The 17500-nt window shown below is 45.9% G+C and overlaps 2 protein-coding genes across 4 annotated transcripts in view; both read right to left on the bottom strand.

Annotated features, from left to right (window-relative positions):
• Positions 1-4183, bottom strand: part of tbk1 (TANK-binding kinase 1) — an 11694-nt gene extending 7511 nt beyond the window's left edge. Inside the window, exons 1-5 of one of the 2 annotated variants that reach the window (XM_065951277.1) lie at positions 4021-4183; positions 2275-2369; positions 1952-2092; positions 1554-1683; positions 1291-1472 (exon numbers count right to left, since the gene is read on the bottom strand). In XM_065951277.1, coding sequence (XP_065807349.1) covers positions 1291-1472; positions 1554-1683; positions 1952-2092; positions 2275-2361 — 540 coding nt within the window. In that variant the 5' untranslated portion in view covers positions 2362-2369; positions 4021-4183. Of the gene's footprint in view, positions 1-1290; positions 1473-1553; positions 1684-1951; positions 2093-2274; positions 2370-3808; positions 3902-4020 lie in introns of those variants that run through there. The other variant, XM_065951278.1, reaches the window with a different exon arrangement.
• Positions 4184-4926: 743 nt separating this feature from the next.
• Positions 4927-17500, bottom strand: part of lrp6 (low density lipoprotein receptor-related protein 6) — a 34491-nt gene continuing 21917 nt past the window's right edge. The window contains exons 10-22 of one of the 2 annotated variants that reach the window (XM_065951127.1): positions 16582-16993; positions 16139-16465; positions 15842-16044; positions 15551-15762; positions 15067-15257; positions 14025-14234; positions 13789-13914; positions 13470-13706; positions 10895-11005; positions 10276-10506; positions 10054-10190; positions 9850-9947; positions 4927-9415 (exon numbers count right to left, since the gene is read on the bottom strand). In XM_065951127.1, coding sequence (XP_065807199.1) covers positions 9115-9415; positions 9850-9947; positions 10054-10190; positions 10276-10506; positions 10895-11005; positions 13470-13706; positions 13789-13914; positions 14025-14234; positions 15067-15257; positions 15551-15762; positions 15842-16044; positions 16139-16465; positions 16582-16993 — 2796 coding nt within the window. In that variant the 3' untranslated portion in view covers positions 4927-9114. The remainder of the gene's footprint in view (positions 9416-9849; positions 9948-10053; positions 10191-10275; positions 10507-10894; positions 11006-13469; positions 13707-13788; positions 13915-14024; positions 14235-15066; positions 15258-15550; positions 15763-15841; positions 16045-16138; positions 16466-16581; positions 16994-17500) is intronic. The other variant, XM_065951129.1, reaches the window with a different exon arrangement.

Here is a 17500-nt window from a genome sequence, read left to right as displayed (position 1 = left end):
CACAGCGATGTTTTAAAATATGAAAAATATATAACATCCGTGATATGTAACGTACATAATCTAGGCTATAATATAATTTTTAAAAATACTTTTAGTTTAATAAACCTGGTCAGACCAAACGATCACTACAATGTGGCCTAGTGTTGCGGGTCTTAAAAGAAGCAGATCCCGGACCGGAGGACGCCAACCGGACCCCACCTGAAATTATCCCAGATCGTGGAGCGAGTGGCTTCCTTCATCGGTTCAGCTTCAATATCAGGCACAAGTGGTTCAGGTGAACCTGCATCTGTGTCGGCTAACGTCAGCTGCACTGGCAGCTCGCCATTTATGAGACTTTAAAAGAGAAGAGAAACCTGAAACGTCCTGCATCACATGAATAAAGTGTTTGATCAAACGCTGTGCAATGTGCACTTCTCATCCGATGAGCTTTCTTTCCAAACATAAGAATTTAACATTAAAGAAGGTCCTGACTCCGTCTTACAGCCCCCAGATTTCTTTATTGGTTATTATGTCACATGTAGTCTCTGGCCTCAGGGCGTCTGCTGTGCACAATTACGCATGTGGCACATCAGCGTATTTATCATTTTAATCTCCGGACGTACCGATTAGTTATGATGTAATGTTGATGTTCTGTATTCCTAAATATTTCATATTTCAGAGGCTAAAAGATGTATTTAGTATCTCTGGAAGTTTTTCAGTCCTTTTAAAGTAACTGTTTCTAGTTTTTCTGTTTTAATTTGTCTCAGTATTTTCTGCAGCGATATCTGCAGCATGTATTTACTGAAAGCAGCCTCTCTAATCTTTAATCTTTAAAGCAAATCGATTAAACAAACAAAAATTCATCAAATAAAACACACAACTAAATAAATCACCTGACAGCTCGCGCTGCTCAACATTATTTAAAAAGCGATGTACTCTACAGAGATCGTTTGAGGTGGAGCGTAATATAAAATATATTTGAGATATCTTATGTAACAGTAAATCTGTGAACCTCTATCTATCCGTCTTAACAAACACTGTTATAGTAGATCTAATTATTCTCCCACAGACAGACTCACGGCGCTGTAAGTCCACACTGAGTTGAAAACGTGCGTACACGAGGTGAGACCTGGCGTGGGATTTGAGCGTGCCCTCCGCTCACGTCCAGATTGATAAGTGCCGAACTTTGCGCGGAAATGAGCGTACACCCATTTTTCTGCCGTACGTACGTTTGATAAGTGAGGGCACAGGTGTGTGTGTGTGTGTGTGTGTGTGTGTGTGTGTGTGTGTGTGTGTGTGTGTGTTTCTCACCAGGTATTCCTCCGTGCCGTACAGAGACACAAACTGCTCGTCGTCATCGAGCTCTCTGGCGGCGCCGAAGTCGGTCAGTTTGTAGACGGAGCGCCCCTCCTCTCCGATCACTCGCATGATGTTTCCTGGTTTGATGTCCCGGTGGACGATACCGTACTCCCTCAGGTGGTTCATACCTGCCACTGAACGGGCCAATCAGAGAGCACCTCAGAGTCAGGTGGGACACATTGAATATTTAACATCGGATCGAAACCGCCACTCACCAACGTCGTGCAGGACGATCAGGAACTCGTCTTCGGGGAGGCCGTACGCGTTGGACGACTCCTCCAACACCGTGTAGAGACTTCCACACGGACAGTACTCCATCACCAGGACTTTATGACGAGTGTTTGACTGACAGACGAGGAGAGGAACAGATTTAGACTCAGCACCACCTCAAAAACTATCTTCATTTTGTCAACGTTAGCCTCAAATAGGATTCAAGTTGTGACGACCCCTCAGCGCCACCAGGTCTGGGGTCAAGGCGGGGTCGTACCTGAGTTAAGAGCTACACCTGAGCCCGGTGTAGTTATTCTGCTAAACTAACACCAGCTAAAAGCAGCCTAAAGCCTGACTCTAAGAGCAGTAAGCGAGCAGTGTTGAAGTGAATAAAAACACCGACCTCTTCCTCCACGGCGAACAGCTTGACGATGTTTTTGTGGTTGAGTTTCTTCAGAACCTCGAACTCTCTCATCTGGACGTCCAGCGGCCTCAAAAAACTCAGGTTGTTGAACACTTTGACGGCGTACAGGTCTCCAGTTTTCTACAATCAAACACAAAAAACATCCAGTGAGGTCGTCGGGTTTTTACAGCTCAGAGTGAGGGAGGACACACGAGCCTCGTTCTCACTCTTCATCGTCAACGACATCGAGACAGAATTCAGTTAACATCTGATTGTTACGTAACACAGATATGATCTCAAGCTGGATCTGGAGTGAGTGTCACCTTGTGTCTGCCGCGGTACACGTTGGCCGTGGCTCCCTGACCCAGCAGGTCTGAGATCAGCCACAGGTAGTTTGTGGTGCTCTGCATCCTGACGGCTGCAAACGGACGTGAAAACACAGAAACTGATCACATTTTAAGTCATTGCTTTCAGGGAGGGTCAAAACCAGAATCTTGAAATTAGATTTGATTCAAGTAAAAGAAAATCGAACTATATCGAACACTGTTTTGACACCATGGCAACAGAAATAGAAGTTATAGACACCCAATATCAGACTAATGTCTTGTTGTTAATTAATTAATTCTGCACTATTTAGAATTTATTACTGTAAATATTATTTATCTTATTTTATCTTATTTTGGTTGTATTGCACTGCGGGACGGAGACAAACGCAATTTCGATTCCACTGTATGTCTGGCATATTTTGAAATTGACAATAAAGTTGACTTTGAACTTAACAAATATGGCTATTTTTTGATGGGCTGATCAAAAAACCCCATCAGCTGTTTCGGTGCCTTGCCCTAACCTGGGCAGTGAATCAGGAAGTGACCTGGCACCTCTCCAGCTACCAGATCAATGTCCAGTCCTGGTCCAAACCGGGCCTTGAACCAACCCAAGTCCCTACAGACTGAGTTACTGCCGCCTGACTAATCCTCCACTATTTCATTTAATTATTTTTTTAATCTAATATTTTTCTTCTTCACATTTATCTTCTTTTTTTTCAAAGTGCTATAGAAATTATTATTATTATTATTGTTCTAGAACTTGTGGGGTGAGGGGATTTGTTTCAGTTTTTTTGTTTTTGTTTTTCTCTAAATTCTTTGTTTTAATTATTATTACTTAAAACAATAATAGCAATTGTTACAATTAGATATATTACAAGTGAATAGACACTGGATCTGTGTGTTCTATCTCTTATTTCTTTCTCAATCAGTACTTTGCATACAAACAATTATTGTAATTATTGATGCTGTTGTTAATAGTATTATTATTAGTATAGTTGTAATATAGTTATATTATAACTATATAGAATTGCCTAATTGATATAGGGGTATATTAGAAGTACACTTGCTAAATCTATTTAAGTATATGCATCTAGATTTTCTCTGGTTATTCATGTATTATTATTATTATTATTATTATTATTATTATTTATTTATATGTTTTTGTGTCTGTTTGAAACACACCACAAAATGTTCATATTGACAGTGGATTTGTTTGTGAAGTTTATGTTTTCCAAATAAACAAATCTTTAAAAATAAAAAATAAAAATAAAATTGTCCTCTGTTTATGTTTTGATTTTTGCTGCGTAATCGTTACGTCATTACGTATTCTTGACGTCGCGGTGCGTGCGTCTGTTTGTGGGAAATTCCCGTTGAGGCCTCAAACAGAAAACCTCCAGAGATAAAGAGCCGTGACGATGATACAGGAATAATTAAAATACTTTAATACACCTGAAGACGTCACTCTTTATTTAACAGTCCGCCATTAATACAAAAACATCAAATAATAATAATAAAGATTTAATATATTTACGGTTTGATGATAAAAGTCGGTGATTACAGACGTTAGATGAAGTAAATCAGTAAAGAGTCAGATGTTTCAGAGTCTCCTAGCTGTCAGGTTAGTTCCTGTAAACGGACAGTTTGTGTTTTAAGTTTCTGTTTTTATATTTTCACTTTCAGCGGACACGAACATTAACGAGCTAACGAGCTAACAAGCTAACCGTTTAAACCGCGCAGACTCACCGGCTCAGGTAGCTGACACGTCAAACTGACAAACGGTGACTTTATATTCGGTGTCTTTACGGTTTAAAATCATAAAGATGTCACCGTCTATATTTTGTTTATTTCCTCAGCCTTCTCTCTGCGGCGGAGTCCTCTGCTTCCGCTTTCTTCAGGTCACGTTGAAGGATCCGGCCAATCAGCGCTCGGGTAGGAGAGAAAGGGGCGTGGACTGCATCTACTGTAATACTCGGAAGAGAGGCGGCAGATAAAATGTGTTTAACCCTCTCAGCTGCTTAGAGAATAGAATAGAATTACTTTATTGATCCCAAACAGGGAAATTGTGGAAATGTATATTATATTATATATTAATATACTTATATACTTATATTAAAGGCAGTCAGTGGCTTTTCTCTAGAACTGCAGAGGCAAGAAAAGCTTGATCTTCAGTTATTACGGTTTCTGCAGAGGAGGCGATACAGTTGATCGAAACCTACCGGACTCTGACACGATCCCTCCCACTTATATAACATCGTAATGACTCAAACCTACATATGGAGGAATATGTAACTGACACCTAGTGTGTAAAATGGGTACTGCAGTCCAAATTCTAAACATTCCATCGCTGCAACACCTGTTGGTTTGAGCTGATAACTGCTCGAGGGGTGTCCAAAACAGCCGTGTGTGGGGGGGGTCTTAAAAGCGCCTACCTTCTCTGGTCCAAACAAATCCAGAGCATTCAGGAGCAGAATCTAAAGTTAGAAGGAGGACATACTGGCTGCTGCATTGTTGTCAGAGAAGCCAGCACTTCAACATAGCATGTTTCCTTAATGATCAGAGAGTAAGATACCTTTATCATCTCACTGATTGGACATTTAAAGGTTACAGTATAAATATTTAACGGTCATCAATCAGCACGCAGACACTCAGTTTAAAAGTTCACTCACTTTATATTTAACAAAAAGGGAAAAAAAAAATCAGCATTTGATGAGTTACAACAGCTTATGGTGGCAGCTGGATGAGCTGTACAGGTCCATCTGATCCTCTGTTTACAGGTAAGAGTCATCGTATAAAAACGGACAGTCGGTGGAAATGAAACGAACACAACGAAAAACCAAAGTGTCGGTCGTGTCCACACAAACGTCCTCAGAGCACCATGAGAGCAACAGACTGGATGAAGGACATGTGGGGAAACGACGACGACACAAACGTTTCTGCTTTTCTGTCGAACCTCAGAGGAAAAAAAAAAAACAACAACCTGGAGAGCAAAGTGCTTATTCAATCTTTTTTTTTTTTTTTTTTACATTTCTACTTCCTTTGAACCTTTTCAGCAAACCTTCGTCACATCCTGTACAAAACGTCCACACGAGACAAACATCAGTCCGAGTCCGAGATGTTTCAACACAAAGAGGACACAAACTAATCTCACAATGACACGCTGGATTTGTCGCTTTTCTTGGAAATATTTAGCAGATTTTTTTTTTCAAACCTGCAAAAAACTCAAATCTAAGAAAGTTTATGTCTCGTGTCGGATCAAACAAACATCACACTTCACCACATTCACCCGACAAGAGTAGAAAAACCTCTGATGTCAGGATGTAAGAAGACAGAATCACTTGTACAAAAGTAAAAAAAATCTGCTGATGCAGCATAAAAAAAATAAACTTAAGTGACTCCAGATGAGATGCAGAAACTGATTTTTAAAGATCCCTCTCATTTCCAGTGACTTAAGTACATTTTGCTTTTTATTTTTAAGTAATTAAAAGTTAAATTCTGCTGCTTATTGTTTGTAAAACCTTGAAATCAGATGTTTTTCTTCTGGACTCTTCAGGTGAACGTGGTTTACATTTAGTGCAACACAACTTTTTGTTACAATTTGAGATTTTTGCAGTTTAAAAAAAAATCTGCGACGCCTGAAAGGGAGATTTTGTCGGGCATCAAACCAGAAATGTGCACACGCATGGACTGAGCGCTGTCCACACGACCACGGTGAACAAGTGGACATAAAGACGAGTGTCATGATTGTGCTTTTTGGCTGTTTAAACCTTCGTTATGTGCTTCTTAAAATCGAAAATAAAACGAGTTGAAATGACCTGAAATGAAAAATGTTGGAGCTTTGCATCCATCAAAACGTTGAGATCAAACAGATTGATCTCATCTTCCTCTGGAGTAAAAAGATTTTAGACATAACGAGCGTCAGATTCGACGGGCTCACAGACATTTTTACAGGAAGTTCAAAGACGTAAATCTCGACCTCGGGAAAGTAACAATAATCATGAATCAAATGGAAGAAATGAGAGAAAGTGAGATCTTTAAAAGGAACGATTCACAAAATCAGACGATAAAAACGTGAAACTAAAATTCATGAAGCTCCTCTTCGTGTGTCACTCGTCTCGTTTTGGACACAAACAAACGTCCACCATGTTTCTTTTCTTTTAAAAACACATCGTTCCTCCAGCTGCACGAAAAAAAAAAGTTGTTTTGTACCAGTTAAAAAGATCAAAGTTCTGTAAAGTGCAGTTAGAGAATGAGAACGTCTCCACAGGTGTGTGTGCGCTTGAGTGTGTGTGTGTGTGTGTGTGTGTGAGATTGTACCACAGGTAGAGCTCAGCTGGTCACCAGGTGTGGACACTAGCTGAGGATGTACGGAGGCAGCAGAGGGCCAAAAAAACCAAAAAACATCATGAAACGCTTCTGGGTTAAACCGGACTTGTGGCGTCGGGGTTTTGTTTTTGGCGGTTTCTCGACGATTAATACGAGTTCTGGCGGCGAGAAATTATCCCGCAGAGCTCCAGAGTCGATAAACATCACATTTTTTTTAACGTCTTGGGCGCACAGAAATATTAGTGATATTTTTATGTCGTTATCTCAGGGGGTAGCAGCGCCGATCTTCCCATGATTACGAGTTCACTTTTCGAGAAAACAGCCGGATGAATGTCCGTTTAGGGCTTCCGTACTTTGCCGCCAAATTACGCTTCAAAACGTTTAAAATTTGTTGGAATTTTTTTATAAAAACAGCCAAGTAGAAATCAGTGGACTGTTAAATACGGTCGAGAATGAAACGTTTTCTAGACGGAGGTATGGCGGGGGATCGGCGTGCTAGAAGCCTCGTTAAGACGGATGATGAACTTTGATGCAACGAGGAGATTTGTTTCCCGTTTAAGAGCCAAAAGTCGAGTTTACGTCTTTATTCTTCAGATTGTCAGACTCATGCTGGTGTTGTTTCTCTCTACGACGTGACCTCCGGAGAGTCGGTGGCGAAAACCGAGAGTTTGACGACGCGGAGGGAAAACTCTCCCCCGCCTCCTCCGACGAGGCGACGCGGCGAGCACAAAGACGACAAAAAACACATTTTTTAAAAAGTAACAAAAGATGTTTTCAAGGCAACAGAACGGATGCCTCGTGTTCGCCGTCCTCGTCCGCCTCCACGTCATTTCTTTTTTTCTTTTTGGCACAACAGTCCTTCAACCTTTGACCTTTGACCTTACAGACACGAGAAACCTGGATATGTTCTTCGATTGACTGATCTGAGATTGTCGGCGTACGTCTGACGTGATTTTCTGTAGAAAAATATAATGAGGCAATATAAAAAAAGACGGAATGAAAAGTACTGCGAGAGTTCAAAGGTCAGATTTACAACGATTTCTAAATAGCTTATAAATACGTATCTACACAACGCGGTACAAAAATACTATCGAGCATTTAGTGGGCACTGGTTTCCTCTGCGTGGGCGTAAAATAAAAAAACAAAACAGATATGAAGTGGTCAGGCACAGATCGTGTTTGTGGTGAAACGCCGCGTCCTCCGAGCGAGAGAACAGAAATAAAAAAAAACGAACAAAATAAAAAAACATGGAGGATGACGCAGCTTTGGGTCATTTCTCTCTCTGTGAAGTCGAGCGTCAAGACGTTTCCACGACAACAAAGAGTCACAAACACAAACGTTTTGGTTTAAACCTTGTCGGGACCGTCTGACGGCGTGAGTCATGTGACGTCAACGCGGGGGGAGGGCGTTTTGGCGTTTGTACGGAGGCCCACGAGGAACACGAGAGGAAAAACTTGTAACAGGGACTTGTTGTTGCCGTGGCATCAAAAGTGTGACATCTTCTGCACAACGTGTAGTTTGTGGCGTGCGTCAGGAAGCAGCACGCTCTTTGAAACACGGCGCCTCAAGCACGCTACAGTTTGAGGTGTGCAACAATTTGCAACTCACTTATTCTTTTTTTTTTTTTACAGCTGCTCAGGTTTTGTGCTGATGTGTATCAGATTGTTCGATGCAGCTTCTGGTAGCAAACAGTTTGTGGCGCACAGCAAGGCGTTTGAAGAGGAACACGTTTGTGGCGTGCAAAATACAAACAAATCAAAGTGTGATTGTCTCAGACAGGTTTGTGTCCCTTCAGGGCCTCCGTAGTATTAAAAAAAAGAATTCAAACTGAACGCTTGCTCTGACGGCCCGCGGCCTCGTCGGAGCGTTTTGTAGTTTGATGTGTAACAAACACGACCTCCAGTCACTCAGAGCGCCACGTCGTCACGACTCATCACATGACTCACGCCCACGCGGACGCCGCCCTCCGAAACCGCTTCTAACGAGGAGGTCAATTCAAAACCAATGACCCGGTACCACATCTCCTCCGGGGCCGCTGCTGATCCAGTTTCCATGGTAACCACGGACAAGATGGCCGCCATGCAGAGCGTCCTCCCCCCCTCCCCCGCAGCTGTGGGTGTTTTTCATATTTGGCATCAGATAAGTTAAAAACGTCCGCTGATCGTGGCGTGCTTCGTGTCCTTCTTGTCTCCCGCTTTAAGGCAACTTATATTTGTGATGATTTTAATAAAACCTTTTTCTTAAAAAATGTACAAATTTCTTAATACAAACCTCTATGGCATCATCAGTAAACACTGTATAGAAAATATATAAATATGCTTTTTCTCTTTTTAATGTACAAATGTTCTGCAGCTCCCGTGTTTCCTTTTCTCGTCCTCGCCGTCCTCAGTCTCTCCTTCCCATTTTTATCCTCATTTATGCACAATTGCTATTTACAGTGAGGGGGCGGAGCTATGCGGAGGGGTGGGTAGGGGGGTGTGTGTCGGGGTTTCTGTGTGTGTGGGGGGGTTTGGCTCACGAGGAGTCCGTGCAGGGTGATGGCGGCGGCGGGTAGAGGTGGTGGGAGTAGCTGCGTTCGGTGTAAGGCGACGGCGGGCAGCTCTCACAGTTCTCCTCCGCCGACAGGTACTGGCTGCGGGGCGTCGGCGGCGGCGGGAAAGGCTCCGAGTCGTAGTTGAGGTCGCTGGTGTAGCCCTTGGCGGTGGCGCTGGACTTGAGCGGCGCTCGGCGTCCCGGCGTGTAGTCGCTGTCACACACGTCAGTGCTGCAGGGGGTTGTGGGAGGGGCGAAGTGACGGTACGTGTACGGCCTGTAACTGAGAGAGAGGTTTATTAATTTTTCCCTTCATGACATCACAAAGGGCAGTAGCCCCTCCCCCAGGTGGGTGACTCCTCCCACAGCTAGGTGTTTGTTCTGCCCTCTGAGTCTGCCTTCTCACCGTAAACAAGAAACTTTACACATCAGGTCACATATCCTCCTCCTCTTCTTCAGTGTAAATAAGTCTCAGAGCTCCTCAAAACATGTGTGTGAAGTTTCTTGTTCTAAATCCACTCTGATCCTGTATTTGATCATGTCTATAAACCCCTCTATTTCAGCCCTGCTCAGAACAGGCTGTTTCTGTGTCTGTATCTTTAAATATATAAATGAGCTGTATCTGACCACGCCCCTCTCTGGAAGGTCTTGGGTGTCTCGGTGCTTTCTCTCTCCTTGTCCTATTGTTTACGGAGCTATCTGTGAATGTTTCTGTACCTGTACGATCTGTGAGTCGAGGGACTGTTGGATGAATAACCGAACTCCATCGTGTACTGCGAGCGGACCGTGGCGGGAGACGGAGGAGGGTTCAAGATCTGTGGGAGAAAAACAAAAACATTAACTCCATGAATCAGATTTATCTAGAAACTGTAGCTGCTGAAAGTCTCTCTCTCTCTCTCTCTCTCTCTCTCTCTCTCTTACCGGGGGGAAATATGTCCCCTTGGTGCTGGACGAGCTGCTTGATGACGCTCCGGTCACGTGGGCGCGGTCGTACGGCGGCCCGCTGCTCCCGCCCATGATGCTGAGCGAGCCGATCACAGACTTCCCTCTGGACATTCCTGTGGACGAAATCGAACACAAACGTCAGCATCGTGTTTACCTTCTAAAATACGATGAAATAAAAGATGGTGGCGTGCGTCCCACCTGGCAGCGAGCTGGACAGCGAGCTCGGGTGCGGCACGTATCCGAGCGGCACCGAGGACGGCCCGTGGACCACGAAGTCATTGGTGACCGTCTCACCGTCGTCCTTCATCTGAGGACAGAGGACGCGCTGACAGACGAAGTACACGGCCCCCACCACGAACAGCGCCATGACCACGCCCACGATGGAGCCGATGGTCGTGTTGGGAGGAGGAGGCGGCTCCTCGGTCGGGTCTGAAACCACAGAAGACGAAGAAGATGATCAATATTAAGAAAAGATTTGCTTGTAATTGTTTGTACAGACCGTTAATAGAAACACAGCGGGGCTCAAGTTCTGCTTGAATTGGATCTCACTCCGGATAAAAACTTTATTGACCGTTAACAGAAACATGTACCGGACGTACTTCAGAACAGAGATCCATTTCTCTCAAGTTAAAACACGTTTGATTTACGCTGAAGGAGAAGCTGATTTAGGGGCGGACAGGAAGCTCAGAACGCGTCAGAGCGGTTTAAACATTTGATGTCATGGTCAGATTGTTTTATTTAGTATCCATGGAAACGGAGAAACTCGAGTCCATAATCACAATCATGTCAGCCGGTCAGAAGACGTGTTCAGACTCACAGCAGCCGATCTCGTCCGAGTTGTCGGTACAGTCCATGTTGTGGTCGCACTTCTTGTGTTTTCCGATGCACTGACCGTTGGAGCAGGTGAACTGATCAGGAGGACAACGGACTGTGGAGAGAAAATAACACCATCATCATCACTATCATCACTATCACCATCATCACCACTATCACCATTATCACCACCATTATCACCACCATCATCACCATTATCACTATCAAAACCATCAACATCATAAATATCATCACTATCAACATCACTATCATCATCACTATCAACATCACCATCATCACCATCATCACCACCTCTATCACCATCATCACCACTATCACCATTATCACCACCATCATCATCACCACTATCACCACCATTATCACCATTATCACTATCAAAACCATCAACATCATAAACATCATCACTATCAACATCACTATCACCACCATCATCATCATAAACATCATCACTATCAACATCACTATCACCACCATCATCATCATAAACATCATCACTATCAACATCACTATCATCACCATCATCATCATAAACATCATCACTATCATCATCACTATCATCACCATCATCATCATCAACATCATCACTATCAACATCACTATCATCACCATCATCATCATCATCATCACTATCAAAACCATGAACATCATAAATATCATCACCACCAACAACATCACCACTATCAACATCACCATCATCATCACCATCACCATCATCACTATCAAAATCACCATCATCACCATCATCATCACCATCATCACCATCATCATCACCATCACCACCATCACCACCATCACTATCAACATCACCATCATCACCATCATCATCACCATCATCACCATCATCATCATCACCATCATCATCACCATCATCACCATCATCACCACCATCATCACTATCAACATCACCATCTTCACCATCATCACCACCATCATCACTATCAACATCACCATCTTCACCATCATCACCATCATCACCATCATCACCACCATCATCACTATCAACATCACCATCTTCACCATCATCACCATCATCACTATCATCATCACTATCATCATCATCATAAACATCATCACTATCAACATCACCATCACCACCATCATCACTATCATCATCACTATCATCACCATCATCACCATCATCATCATCATAAACATCATCACTATCAAAACCATGAACATCATAAATATCATCACCACCAACAACATCACCACTATCAACATCACCACTATCAACATCACCACTATCAACATCACCATCATCACCACCATCATCACCATCATCACCATCATCATCACCATCATCACCATCACCATCATCACCATCATCACCACCATCATCACTATCAACATCACCATCTTCACCATCATCACCACCATCATCACCATCATCACCATCATCATCACCATCACCACCATCATCACCATCATCATCACCATCATCACCATCATCACCACTATCATCATCACTATCATCATCACCATCATCATCATCATAAACATCATCACTATCAACATCACCATCACCACCATCATCACTATCATCATCACTATCATCACCATCATCATCACTATCATCACCATCATCATCATCATAAACATCATCACTATCAAAACCATGAACATCATAAATATCATCACCACCAACAACATCACCACTATCAACATCACCACTATCAACATCACCACTATCAACATCACCATCATCACCATCATCATCACCATCACCATCATCATCACCATCATCACCATCATCATCACCATCATCATCATCACCATCATCACCATCATCATCACCATCATCACCATCATCACTATCAACATCACCATCTTCACCATCATCACCACCATCATCACCATCATCACCATCATCATCACCATCACCACCATCATCACCATCATCATCACCATCATCACCACCATCATCACTATCATCACCATCATCATCATCATAAACATCATCACTATCAACATCACTATCATCACCATCATCATCATCATCATCATAAACATCATCACTATCAAAACCATGAACATCATAAATATCATCACCACCAACAACATCACCACTATCAACATCACCACTATCAACATCACCATCATCACCATCATCACCATCATCACTATCAACATCACCACTATCAACATCATCACCATCATCACCACCATCATCACTATCAACATCACCATCTTCACCATCATCACCACCATCATCATCATCATCATCATCATCATCACCATCATCACCATCATCATCACCATCATCACCATCATCATCACTATCAACATCACCATCTTCACCATCATCACCACCATCAACATCATCACCATCATCATCACCATCATCACCATCATCATCACCATCATCACCATCATCATCACTATCAACATCACCATCTTCACCATCATCACCACCATCATCATCACCATCACCACCATCATCACTATCACCATCATCATCACCATCATCATCACTATCATCATCATCATCATCATCATCACCATCATCATCATCCTCTCCTTCTCTTCTCGTGTTCCCTCTCTCCCGTCTCCCGCCTCACCTTCACACTTGTTCTCGTCCGAGCGGTCCTGACAGTTGACCTCCCCGTTGCAGCGCAGGCTCAGGTCGATGCACTGCCGGCTGTCGCACTGGAACTCTGATTCGGAGCAGACGGGACAGTCCTCCTCGTCGCTGCTGTCGTCGCACTCAGGGTAACCGTCGCACCTCCATGCCTGCGGGATGCAGTCCACCTCCCCCGACGTGCAGGAGAACTGCTCGGGGGAGCAGGTGGGGGGCTCTGAAAGGGGGGGGGACAGGGTGAGACTGGGATTCTGTATAAACCAGTAAGAGGACTTGGACTTGTGTGGGCCGGGTCTCACCTCCACAGGAGAGCTCGTCCTGCAGCAGCACCAGGTGGACGGGGCACGAGCAGCGAGTCGTCCCGTCGCCCTTCACGATGCAGATGTGCGAGCAGCCGCCGTTATCCCACGTGCACGGGTGTTTACCTGCAGGGAGAGAGAGCAGGTGAGACGTGACGCTAAGCTCCGCCCCCCTCTCGTTGCATCATGAAAACGATCTTCAAAAACCAGGTGAGAGTTTCACGTCTCAGACTCACTGTAGTCCCTCATGTCCAGCTCGTGCACGGCGTGGATGTCGCTCAGGTAGGCGATGCGGGCCTGGATCTTGGTGCGCCCCTCCCTGGTCGTTTTGTCGATGCGTTCGATCATCTGCTGCTGCTTGTCGATCCAGTACAGGTGGTTCCCGAACACCGTCAGGCCCACCGGCTGCAGGATGTTGGAGTCAGCGATCACGATCCGATTGGCTCCTGGTTTAGAAGAAAAACCACCGAGGGGGAAGAAACAAAACAAGGTTGTAGGGAGAAAAAACTTCAGGAGGAGAGGGAACTGAATGGGTGAGAAACTGAGGTGTGAGGGAGGCGGGGGGGGGCGGGGGGAGGGGACAGCGACACACCGAAGTCAGCCACAAGTCAACACATGAGAAATTACACAAGAGACAAGATAATTAAAATCAATAAATTATCCAATATTGGATATCTGGGGCTTTTATTTGTGTTGCCGTGGTAACAAAATTAAATAGAGAGAGTTAAAACTTCTGGTATCATGACAGCTCTATTTAGAGCTCGAGCTGTAGTTGTTATTAACCAAACTGGCCTGAAGGGGGCGCCAGCAGCCTCTGCAAAGCAATGTTGAGGTTTCAGCAGAACGAGAGTTAAAACACCAGGAGTCACAGACGAGGACTTAAAGACGCTCTACGACTCGGGCAGCGACTCGGTTCGTTCAGCACTAAGACGACGGGGGGGCGGGGGGGGGAGGGGGGGTTAGTGGGACTCGGTGGTGACTCGGCCCGGCTCACAGATGGTTTACATTCCTGGCGGGCTGCGTGGGGCTCTGGAGAATAACAGGAATGTGCTGAGCTCGAGGCACCGAGCCAACACCGAGAGAGAAGAGTCCAAAACCTGATGTTCACACGTTCACCCCCGTTTAACACACAGGTTTTTTTTTAACATGTCAACGTTTTGATACTTGGATATCGTTTTTTTTCCGAACATTAATCTGCAGAGCGATGAAGACGAGAGGCTCGTCGTCTAAACCCGGACTCTCCTTCGTCCTCCTGCTGGGACTCGCTCTCCGACTCACCTGACAGGTCGCTGCTCTCGATGCGCCTCAGGTCCGAGTCCACCCAGAACAGCTTCCCCACCTCGTTGTCGATGGCGAGGGCGACCGGTTTCCCCAGCCCGCTGAAGAACAGCACCTCCCGCTCCGTCCCGTCCAGCGCCGCCCGCTCGATCTTTGGCGAGCGCTCCAGCAGGTTGGTGAAGTACATGTACCTGCAAGACAGCGCACAGGGGAACGTTTAACCCACAGGCTGCAGTGTTTGTTTGCTTCCCGCTCTGAACGTCTGCAGACTTCATCTCTGAACCACACGATGACCACGAGGTTACCACGGCGACCCGGCTGAAGAAGAAACCTGAAATTAAAGCTCCAAACGAGCGCCGCAGCGGCACGAGTCCCGAGAGAGTTTACACCAGAACGAATAGAATAAAATGTAACATCCAGATCATGAAGTTAAACTTTTTTCATGTCTGTAAATAAAAATCGGTCAACCTGTGACCTCACTGACCCTCTCTCCGGGTTGACCACGATGGCGCGCGGCTTGTCGTGTTCGCCCCTCAGCACCACGCCCACCCGGCTGCCGTCGGTGCGCGTGACGTTGATGACGTTGGTGACCTCGCTCGTCCAGTAGATGAAGCGGCTGTAGATGTCGATGCTCAGGTCGTAAAGCTGCAGGCCCTGGCTGGCTCCGCCCATCGAGCTCGACACCACCGTCATGCTCTGATTGGACGAGAGGAGGCGGGGTCAGATACTGGGTTTTATTTTGAAACTTCTGTAACGGGTAACGGTGAGTCCTCACCTGGTTGCCGTCCTCCTGCGCGCGGCGGATGACGTTCTGCTTGGAGTCGATCCAGTACAGCTGTTTGTCCAGCGGGTCGTAGTCGATGGCGCGGACGTTCCTCAGGCTGTGGATCGGCAGGATGATGTCAGGACTCTGCTGCTCGTCGATCACCATCCGATTGATCGCCGTCTTCTGACTGAACAGCAGGAAGGACGTCGGAGCTGAGAGAGAAATGAACGCCATGAATTTAAAACACACACACACACACACAGACACACAGACACACACACACACACACACACACACTTTCCTCACCGCTGCACGTCTTGTTGTCGTAGTTGAGCGAGAAGTGGGCGGGGCATCCGCAGACGAAGCTGCTGACGGGCACGGCGAGGCAGAGGTGGGAGCAGTGACCGTTGGTGGAGGCGCAGGCGTTCCAGCCGCCCTGACGCGACGAGTGGAACACCAGGATGTCCATGACGTAGTCCAGGTGACCCTGGATGACCGTGCGGTTCTGCCCGCTCGTCTTGTTGGCGCGCTCGATGCTGCGCTGGCTCCAGTCCGTCCAGTAGATGTAGTCCTGGTACTGGGTGAGGCCGAACGGGTGAGGGAGGTCATCCGCTATCACCTCCCGATCCAGACCTGAGGAGGAGGAGACGATGGAGAGGAGGACAGGAGGAATATAAAAGACATGAAGAAGAATAAATGCAAACGAGGAAAGAAGGAGAGCAGAAGAAGAAGAAAACCCTGCAGCTCACCGAGCATGTTGGAGGACTCGATGAGCGTGGTGTCGAGGTCGGTCCAGTACAGTCGTCTCTCGGCGTAGTCGATGGTCAGCCCGTTGGCTCGGCCCACGTCGGCCACCAGAGTGATCCGCCCCGTCCCGTCCATCGCCGCGCGGTCGATCTTGGGCTTCCCTCCCCACTCCGTCCAGTACATGTACCCCTCGGCGGGGTCCAGAGCCAGCGCCCGGGGACTGTCCAGGTCCTTCCACACCAGGACCTGCCGGTGCTGCCCGTCCAGCTTTGCCACCTCGATGCGGTTCGTCCCCGTGTCGGCCCAGTAAAGGTTCTTCCCCAACCAGTCCACCGCCATCCCCTCAGGGTAGTCCAGACCGAACTCCACCACGTGCTCCAGAGCGCTGCCGTTCATGAACGCCCGGCTGATCGTCTGCAGGGGAGAGAGAGCGAGAGAGAGAGAGAGTTAGAGAGAGAGAGAGAGAGAGTTAGAGAGAGAGAGTTAGAGAGAGAGAGTTAGAGAGAGAGAGTTAGAGAGAGAGCGAGAGAGAGAGAGAGAGTTAGAGAGAGAGAGAGTTAGAGAGAGAGAGAGTTAGAGAGAGAGAGTTAGAGAGAGAGAGAGAGAGAGAGAGAGAGAGTTAGAGAGAGAGAGAGAAAGAGACAGAGAGAGAGAGAGTTAGAGAGAGAGAGAGAGAGCGAGAGAGAGTTAGAGAGAGAGAGTTAGAGAGAGAGCGAGAGAGAGAGAGAGAGTTAGAGAGAGAGAGAGTTAGAGAGAGAGCGAGAGAGAGAGAGAGAGTTAGAGAGAGAGAGAGTTAGAGAGAGAGAGAGAGAGAGAGAGAGTTAGAGAGAGAGAGAGATAGATAGAGAGAGTTAGAGAGAGAGAGAGAGAGAGAGAGGGGAGAGAGAGCGAGAGAGAGAGTTAGAGAGAGAGAGAGAGTTA

Source organism: Labrus bergylta, chromosome 23 (genome assembly GCF_963930695.1).
Source record: "Labrus bergylta chromosome 23, fLabBer1.1, whole genome shotgun sequence".
In the NCBI taxonomy this organism is placed as follows: domain Eukaryota; kingdom Metazoa; phylum Chordata; class Actinopteri; order Labriformes; family Labridae; genus Labrus; species Labrus bergylta.
Note: the sequence above shows the minus strand (reverse complement) of the source record. Positions and strands in the feature narration are given on the sequence as shown.